Genomic DNA, 10,000 nt, shown 5'->3' with positions numbered 1-10,000 from the left:
AAATATACGCCTACTGCTACTACATTAACTTTCATAATCAGTTAAAGTAGCTTTCCCCATCACTCAATAGTCTCACTAAGTATTTAAAATATAAACCGACGTAATTCTAAGGAACTGAGTATACTCTAATCGGTCAGATATTTTTACACTATAATCTCTTTTACACAGTAATACTATTTTTTACATCATATCTAACAATTTTATACGTTGGTACGAATTGGCCCAGTTGGTACGAATTGGCCCAACCTTCGAACAGGTAATCGTTACGCCAACAATCGCTTGTTCAGTTGGCAACAGTCCTACATTTTCTCCTGTAATCGCACGAGAATCATACCTGTGACCCTGCAGCTGACTTCAGATTTTTATATTTAAGGCACCAATGGGGTCGAGTCGCTACCTTTTCATGCCATTTGAAGACCGAGTTAAACATTAACACTTCGATCAAATAAAGAGATCAAACTTCGATCGCTGGTAAATTTAGTATGGAATGTAGTAAACAAAGAGGTACGGCCTAGAAGTGTAGCGATTGCGTTTGGTGTTTTGGTGTTTACCTTCAGCATTTTCCCACGTGTTTCCAAAAACCGAAAGAAACGGAAACGAACGTCGCCGCCGGCACGAAAACAATCGTCATCACAATACCCTCGAGCAGATTGATAGTTGTTCTGGATCGTTAGTTTCGACAAAGATTGAACCAAAGATTGTACCAAAAAAATAACCGGTTCTAGTGACATTCGCGAGATAGTTAGAGCAAGTCTGATCAAGTTATTACGTTTTAACACCATTCTTCGCCAATGCTTTTTTGGTGCCTGATCGTCTTGGTCAAAATATCTCACTATATCGCTCGAAAAAATAAACAAACAAACAATTATTGCACGCGGTTCACCTGCATGACTATGGTCAATCAAACCAAGAAAACATGATAAGAACGCTAACTAAGGGAGGCTGTTTGCTTTAGCACATCCTCTCGCATGCATCTTCTAACCACGTGGTTCGTCTATCATCGTTTTTGGTCACGGACAAGGGCACCGAAACATTCGATTCATAATGTTTGGAACATATGAGTGAGTCACGTACGCGTCGGACAACGGAATTCCCCTCGGCAAAATACAGGTCGCTGTGCTAATCACAACCGAAGCTTCAAAGAAACCGGTTGGCCTGCGTTAGCTCTTGTGATTGACACCAACGTAGTGGGGGAAGAAGGCACAAAGCGTTCATTCTGCTACGAGCACTGCTAAAGGATGGCAGCAATCGCCACACCGCTGTGTGCGCAGGTGTTCCTTTTGATCGTGATACAAAATATCAAATTCAGTGAGTGAAAGCAGTAAGTACAAAGTAAAATAAAATTCTTAAGCAAATGCTTGGTCTTCTGCTTCACAGGCTATGGATCGCTATATGCTACCACCGCTGATCTGGATGAAAGACTGAGTGAGGCTTTCTTGCCAAACGTTCGAGAAGCAATCGATGGTAGGGCCAGGGCAACATATGCTTAGATCTTCGTAATTGTGCGAATACATTATATTTTTTACCTTCACAGACTGTCATCTGAGGTACTACAGGCTAGGAGAGGGTCCGGAACCTAAGCCAGCCTTCGGTAGGCCAGCTTATTTGCGCGAGTTTGCGCACATGGCAGCGGTTGGATGGACTGGAAGCGATGGTAAAATCCGTTGGGACTGCGGCGGATCGCTGATATGGGAGAACTACGTACTTACTGCAGCTCATTGTGTGGCGGATGATGAGTAAGTTTTACAGTGGTGATAAGCTGCATAGTAACAAGAAGCTAGAGGATTGGTGAAAGGAGCGGAGAAGATGAACACGAATGTCCATGGACCTGTTGGTTATTGTTGTTTTCGTTTTCTCTTTTATTAGCAACATTCCGCCCGATGTGGTTCGCCTTGGAGATATCAACCTATACGACGACACAGACGATCAGTACGCACAGCAGCTAAAGATCGTCGAAATTGTACGTCATCCTGAGCATCGCTTTAGCTCGCGCTACCATGATCTTGCCCTGCTGCGGCTAGAAAAGAACGTCACGTAAGAGTGCTCGATCATAATTTGTGTACGTCAGTTAACATATCCTTCGGTCTACTTTTGTTCTTCTTCAGCTTGCATGACACGGTAGCACCGGGATGCTTGTGGAATGATGAGAAGGAAATACCTTTCCCTACGATGGAAGCCACTGGTTGGGGAGCAACTGGGTTCGGTAAGTGCCACTAAAAGATTCTCAGTTCTGCTGGAAATTCTTCAGACATGTTATTATTTCTTAGGTGAGCAGTCCACACCGATCCTTCTGAAAGTATCACTCGGAGTAGTCAAATCGGAAGAATGTAACAAGTACTATAAAGTCGGCGATCGTGGATTGAAGCAAGGACTCATGAACTACCAGTTATGTGCCGGTGACGTCAAAATGGATACTTGTCCCGTAAGAGTTGTTAGAAATCCGAGCCCCATTCACATATCTATCGTTTAATCGGTTTGCTTTCTTCAAGGGAGACTCAGGAGGTCCACTGCAGATGAAGCTACTGCACAATGGCAAGATGACTCCATTCATTGTGGCCGTTACTTCTTTTGGGAGCGTATGCGGTCAATCGAATCCTGGGGTTTACATGAAGGTAGCTCCTTACATTCCCTGGATAAGCGCAGAGCTTGCAAAACGTGGAGAGATCATTAGAGGTAGGATAATTTATAGCTGAAACAGATGTTTGCAAAGTAAACGCTCAAACTTCTTCAACGCGCTGTTCCAGATTGGAGTTTCAAGCCATATGCCTGTGCATTACGTTACGTCTACCTCAGAGAGTATGAAGACGATGTCGTTGTAAGTAAATCGGGTGGTTTTGAAAATCTCGATTCAAGCAAGGCACACATGAGCATATTTGACTCTACGCAAACCGTTTCGATTCACTGGCCAGCTGGAAGCCCGTCGGTACCCTCAAACTGTAACGGTGTTGTGATTGATGAGGATACCATAGTTACACTGGCCCGTTGTGCCATCGCTGGAAGGTTGGTAGAAAAAGACAAATTCACTGGATCATCAGAATGCTAAAGAACACGAATTCTCTCCGATAGGATTCAACCTTCGCACATCATGCTCAGGAACACCAGGAACGACATTGTCCGTGTTCATCGGCATCCGGGTTACAAACCAAACTCCTTCTACAATGATATCGCCATTTTAAAGGTGAAGGATCGGTTTACATTCTCACAAGATTTCGTACCGGCATGTATTTGGAGTGCGTATAACCTACCCGATCCTCAGTTCTACGTTACCGGGCATGGTCGCATTGATTTGAATAAATTCGATTCTTACTCCAACGCCCAGCTGGAAATAAGTGAGTATATTCTGCATCTAGATTCTTTTATCACAAATTTTTTTTTCATTGCTCACCTTTTCTTGCTTTTCTTTGCTCACCAACCTCTCTTTACCCCGTTTCAGACCCAACAATCGTTCAGCTGTCTCCTAGAGCCAATATCGTGATCAACGACACTTGTACATTACCAGAGGAGTACTCTAATGGACTTAGCCGTGGTGTAACAACTGAGCATCTGTGTTTCCGAAATAAACCTTTCTTGGTTCCGGAATCGTGTGAAATGCTATACGGAGCACCACTGAGGCGAAACATTTGGCGTTTAGGACGTCATTTCGAGCACATATATGCGCTGAATCTACTTGGCAAAGACTGTGGTTTCGGCCGAGCGGCACTTGGAACCCGATTAGGTTATCACTCCGAATGGCTCAAGTCGGTGCTGCTACCAAATTACCGCGATGAATCGGACTCAGTGCAGTTCTTTAATACGGATTTGAACGATTTTGATCAGTGCACGGGAGCAGACGGAAATACGGGACTGTGTGTTAACGTAAACCGATGTCCTAAGATACGCTACGATGTGCAAGCGAAACGTAACGTTCAGTTCTGCAATGGTGGTACGATCGTGTGCTGTCCTTATGATAACATACGAAATGAAACTAGCACCAGCATGAGCGCTTCAGAGTTGGATGATTGTGAAAGCCGCTACAAACAGTTCCACGAAATGTATGAACCATATCAATCGGATCGAATTGATCACTTTTATCATACGGTAAGCCGTCCTGGATTGCGATTCCATTCAAAAGATAAGGCTACATTTCCATGTGCTACTTTATTTTAGGTATACTTTGGCTGGAAAACCAAGGATGGCACAACGGAATGGATATGCTCTGGTACACTGATCACACGAAGTGTTGTTATAACATCCGCTTATTGTTTGCTGGCAGACGGCGACCTACCAATACTAGTGAATGTAGCCGAGGGTAATCCCAATGCCACCTGGTCGCGCCCAAATCCAGTCGGCATCAAGGAAGTGATCATTCATCCGGGTTACAATGCAACCACCCTTCAGTACGATATTGGATTGGTGCGCTTGGTGCAACCAATCGTTCCAACAGCTCGCAAATACCCGATCTGTTTGTGGCAGAACGAGACGCACACACCACTGGTGCTGTACCGAATGGTAGACAATGGTGAGTCCTTAGCTGGTGAAAATATTCAAAGTAACTAGACTATTATTAATGTACGTGATTCTTCTACATTCTTCTACAGATGACTATGTGAGTAGGTTTGAGCTAAACTTCCCAAAGTACAACTCCGATTGTAGACAAGACCTACGGCATCTTGGTAGACGTGAGCTTCAGTCTAATGATCTGTGCACCGACGTCGATGGTATACCAGGACGTAGCATTTCCGGAGATCCGCTCATCTGGTACCATAGAAATCCGAATGACAACTCTTCAACCCAGTATCTGGTGGGCATTATTAGCTCTGCTTTATCGGCTCAGCGGCTTGGAATACACGTTAGAATCTCATCGTATATCGGCTGGATTAAGAGTATTGTATAGCACAAGCAATATCCTTCGTAAAAGATAATAAAAAAAACTAACTTTCCATAGCAGTTGTCAGTAGTAATTCCGCTACTGTTCTTTTTGCTGTTCTTTAGTGGAAAGACAATCAAAGCTCAGCCGCAAGGTTATTTTGGATTACACAGCAACATTAACGAACATTACAAGAGCAATATTAAGCCTGTGTATGGTTTTGTTATGCCTTGTTATGCCTTGCCTAACGGAATAATTGTCAACCGGTGGTCAAGAAACCATGAAAAGAATACTACCATGATCAAAAATAAACCGGAATTTTGAATTTATTCCGCGCGGGCTTATCAATTTTGAATTCTGTTTTTTTTTATTATGTTGACGGCTCTATTAGTGATGTACATGCCAAGTTTCAGCTTTCCAGCTCTTCATTTACGTTTACAGCAGAGATTTGTTTGCATTAAGTTTTTACGTCATGGCGATTTTTAAAATTGATTCAAAACATGAACAACGTTAAAAATGAAATTGAGTGTTCCGACACATTACAAATGATACAAAAGTGTTATGATGACAATACTCTATCAAAAACACAGGTGTACCAGTGGTATGAACGCTTTAAAAGTGGTCGTGAGGCTGTTGAGGACGATTGTCGTCCTGGAAGGCCATTGACATCCAAAACTGACGAAAACGTCGATAAAATCCGAAAATTGTTGATCGAAAAGGGCAAATTGACGATAAGGGAGATAGCTGAGACCACCAACATATCATTTGAATCAATCCGCAAAAACAAATCTGCCTTGGTGGGGTCACAACTCGTGGATTCTCCATGACGATAATGCGCCATCTCATAATGCGTTGATTTTTCGAGAGTTTCTCGTCAAAAACAACACCAATACCATTCAACAACCCTGTCAATTAAGGTGGTCTCGTATCATGTGGCTTCTGGCTATTCAATTGACTCAAAAAACCACTACCAGGAACTTGTTTTGAGAGTGTGGAGACGATAAAGCATAAATCGCCGGAGCCACTAATGGTTATACCAAAAACCGAGTTCCAGAAAAGTTTTGAGGAGTGGATCAAACGCTGGCACTAGTGCATTGCATCCGACGGGGACTACTTTGAAGGGGACAATTTGAATTTTGAAGAAAAAACAAGTACTTTTCTTTTTATGACCAAATTCCGGTTTATTTTTGATCATGGTAGTATGAAGCGGAACGAAATTGTTCGCTGTATCTCTACTCATTATCTCGTATTCTGGCTCTAACTATTTGATCCCTGTAGCATCGTTTTCGACTACCGATAAGGGTGCCAAGGAACTGGACAGCTGGGCTGCTGCACTGATTGCTGGTAAGCCCTTGTATGAGTAATGTACGCTATGGGCAGCTGATTTTCTTATAGCATAATCAGGATGGTCGGTTCGTCCGAAATCACGAGTTAACTTTGATACCCCAGCAGTGGTGGAAGATTATTATGAACGATCATTCAGCTGCGAGCACTGCCGAAGAATGGCAGCAATCGCAACGAAAGCGCTGTGCGCACAGTTGCTCCTTTTGATCGTTACACAGTTCATCGGATTCAGTGAGTGCATTCAACAAGATTAGGTTAAACGATCCTTTTCTCATACAAATAATTGATGTCTTGGTTCACAGGCTATGGTGAGCTAGACGCCATCGAATCGGGCCTCCATGAAGACCTGAGTGAGGCTTTCTTGCCAAACATTCGAGAAGCGATTGATGGTATGGTGCAGAATAGGCTAGATCTTTTCTAAGTTGCTACACCAAACACATTTTACATCCCTTTTACGTAGACTGTCATCTGAGGTACTATAAACTCGGAGAGGGTCCGGAACCTAAGCCAGTCTTCGGTAGGCCAGCTTATTTGCGCGAGTTTGCGCACATGGCAGCGATTGGATGGACTGGAAGCGATGGTAAAATCCGTTGGGACTGCGGCGGATCGCTGATTTGGGAGAACTATGTACTTACTGCAGCTCATTGTGTGGCGGATGATGAGTAAGTTTTCCAACGGTGATAAGCTGCATAGTAACAAGAGGCTAGAGGATGGGTGAAAGGAGCGGAGAAGATGAAAGCGAATGTCCATGGACCTGTTGGTTATTGTTGTTTTCTTTCTCTCTTTTATTAGCAACATTCCGCCCGATGTGGTTCGCCTTGGAGATATCAACCTATACGACGACACGGACGATCAATACGCACAGCAGCTAAAGATCGTCGAAATTGTACGTCATCCTGAGCATCGCTTTAGCTCGCGCTACCATGATCTTGCCCTGCTGCGGCTAGAAAAGAACGTCACGTAAGAGTGCTCGATCATAATTTGTGTACGTCAGTTAACATATCCTTCGGTCTACTTTTGTTCTTCTTCAGCTTGCATGACACGGTAGCACCGGGATGCTTGTGGAATGATGAGAAGGAAATACCTTTCCCTACGATGGAAGCCACTGGTTGGGGAGCAACTGGGTTCGGTAAGTGCCACTAAAAGATTCTCAGTTCTGCTGGAAATTCTACAGACATGTTATTATTTCTTAGGTGAGCAGTCCACACCGATCCTTCTGAAAGTATCACTCGGAGTAGTCAAATCGGAAGAATGTAATAAGCACTATAAGGTAGGCGATCGCAAACTGAAGCAAGGACTTATGAACTACCATTTGTGTGCCGGTGACGTCAAAATGGATACTTGTCCCGTAAGAGTTATTAGAAATCCGAGTCCCATTCACATATCGTCTAATCGGTTTGCTTTCTTCAAGGGAGACTCAGGAGGACCACTGCAGATGAAGTTACTGCACAATGGCAAGATGACTCCATTCGTTGTGGCCGTTACTTCGTTTGGAAGCATATGCGGTCAATCAATTCCAGGTGTTTACATGAAGGTAGCTCCTTATATTCCCTGGATAAGCGCAGAGCTTGCAAAACGTGGCGAGATTATAAGAGGTAGGGTAATCTTAAAAGAATAGAAAACATTCTACATCTTCATCGCACCTTTCTAGATTGGAGTTTCAAGCCGTATGCCTGTGCATTACGTTACGTCCGCCTCAGAGAATATGAAGATGAAATCGTAACAAAAGTATCAGGTGGCATGGAAGGTGTGAACCCCGGCAATGCGCATATGAACATAATCAATTCCACCCAAACCGTGTCGATTCACTGGCCAGCTGGAAGCCCGTCGGTACCCTCAAACTGTAATGGGGTGGTGATTGATGAGGATACTATAGTTACACTGGCCCGTTGTGCCATCGCTGGAAGGTTGGTAGAAAAAGACAAATTCACTGGATCATCAGATTGCTAAAGAACACGAATTCTCTTCTGACAGAAATCAACCTTCGCACATCATGCTCAGGAACACCCGGAACGACATTGTCCGTGTTCATCGGCATCCGGCTTACAAATCAAACTCCTTCTACAATGATATCGCCATTTTAAAGCTGAAGGATCGGTTTATATTTTCTAAATTGGAAGACTTCGTACCAGCGTGTATTTGGAGCGCGTATAAGCTACCTAAACCACAATTCTACGTTACTGGCCACGGTCGCATTGATTTGAATATATTCGATTATGACTTCGCCCCCAAACTCAAAATTGGTGAGTATTTGCTATTATACTGAATACATTCTCTACTTCAACAAGATTTCTTTACTCTAATTAGACCCAACAATCGTTCAGCTGTCGCCTAGAGCCAATATCGTGATCAACGACACTTGTACATTACCAGAGGAGTACTCTAATGGACTTAGCCGTGGTGTAACAACTGAGCATCTGTGTTTCCGAAATAAACCCTTCTTGGTTCCGGAATCGTGTGAAATGCTATACGGAGCACCATTGAGGCGAAACATTTGGCGTTTAGGACGTCATTTCGAGCACATATATGCGCTGAATCTACTTGGCAAAGACTGTGGTTTCGGCCGAGCGGCACTTGGGACCCGATTAGGTTATCACTCCGAATGGCTCAAGTCGGTGCTGCTACCGAATTATCGTGAAAAGATGGACTCGGTCCCGCTGCTAAATAAGAAACTGGGTAACCTAGCCCATTGCACGGGAACAGATGGAAGTACCGGGCTGTGCGTTAACATAAACCGATGTCCAAAGGTACGGTATGATGTGCAAGCGCATCGAAAAATTCAGTTCTGCAATGGCAAAGATGTTGTGTGCTGTCCTTATGATAACATACGAAATGAAACCAGTACCAGCATGGCGGCCTCTGAGTTGGATGATTGTGAGAGCCGCTACAAACAGTTCCACGAAATGTATGAATCATATCAACCGGATCGAATTGATCACTTTTATCATACGGTAAGCCGTCCTGGATTGCGATAACATAAAAAATAGGGTACATTCCGTGTGCTACTTTATTTAAGGTATACCTCGGCTGGAAGACCAAGGATGGCTCAACGGAATGGATATGCTCTGGTACACTGATCACACGAAGTATCGTCGTATCATCTGCTTACTGCCTGATGGCCAACGGCAATTTCCCCACTCTAGTAAATGTAGCCGAGGGTAATCCCAATGCCACCTGGTCACGCCCAAAGCCAGTCGGCATCAAGGAAGTGATCATTCATCCGGGTTACAATGCAACAACCCTTCAGTACGATATTGGCCTGGTGCGCTTGGTGCAACCAATCGTTCCAACAGCCCGCAAATACCCGATCTGTTTGTGGCAGAACGAGACGCACACACCACTGGTGCTGTACCGAATGGTGGCAGATGATGGTGAGTCCTATGCTCGATGAAGAATTCCAATCAAGACTCAACACTCTTTCCTCAACAGAAACAATGTGCAACTTTGAATTAAACTTCCCAAAGTATAACTCTGACTGTAGTCAAGAGCTACGACAACTTGGTAGACGTGATCTTCAGTCGAACGAACTGTGCACCGACATCGATGGCACCCCACAACGCAGCATTTCCGGAGGCCCACTCGTCTGGTATCATAGAAACCCACAGGATAACTCCACGACACAGTACCTGCTGGGCATTGTGATATCTGATGTGCCGGCCAAAGAACTGGGAATACACGTTAGAATATCATCCTTTATTGGATGGATCAAGAGTATTGTATAACTCTAGCAGTTTCCGTTTTAAAAGATAATAAAAATCCATCATTTAAACTTTTTTTACATTCATTATAGAGGTTTTAAACTTTACAGTT

The 10,000-nt window shown here is 43.9% G+C and overlaps 1 protein-coding gene across 1 annotated transcript; it reads left to right on the top strand.

Annotated features, from left to right (window-relative positions):
* The first annotated feature begins 1,222 nt into the window (after positions 1 to 1,222).
* On the top strand, positions 1,223 to 9,912 carry LOC126576167 (uncharacterized). The gene is made up of 25 exons (XM_050237335.1): positions 1,223 to 1,308; positions 1,378 to 1,464; positions 1,535 to 1,736; positions 1,867 to 2,034; positions 2,106 to 2,203; positions 2,268 to 2,422; positions 2,490 to 2,673; positions 2,745 to 3,000; positions 3,067 to 3,329; positions 3,434 to 4,077; positions 4,147 to 4,498; positions 4,578 to 4,867; positions 4,925 to 5,058; positions 6,054 to 6,100; positions 6,493 to 6,579; positions 6,651 to 6,852; positions 6,983 to 7,150; positions 7,222 to 7,319; positions 7,384 to 7,538; positions 7,602 to 7,785; positions 7,842 to 8,097; positions 8,165 to 8,433; positions 8,498 to 9,141; positions 9,207 to 9,565; positions 9,597 to 9,912. Exons 1-25 carry the CDS (start codon positions 1,239 to 1,241, stop codon positions 9,910 to 9,912), a joined length of 5,688 nt encoding a protein of 1,895 aa, XP_050093292.1. The 5' UTR covers positions 1,223 to 1,238.
* Positions 9,913 to 10,000: the final 88 nt, after the last annotated feature.

Source organism: Anopheles aquasalis, chromosome 2 (genome assembly GCF_943734665.1).
Source record: "Anopheles aquasalis chromosome 2, idAnoAquaMG_Q_19, whole genome shotgun sequence".
Lineage (NCBI taxonomy): Eukaryota > Metazoa > Arthropoda > Insecta > Diptera > Culicidae > Anopheles > Anopheles aquasalis.
Note: the sequence above shows the minus strand (reverse complement) of the source record. Positions and strands in the feature narration are given on the sequence as shown.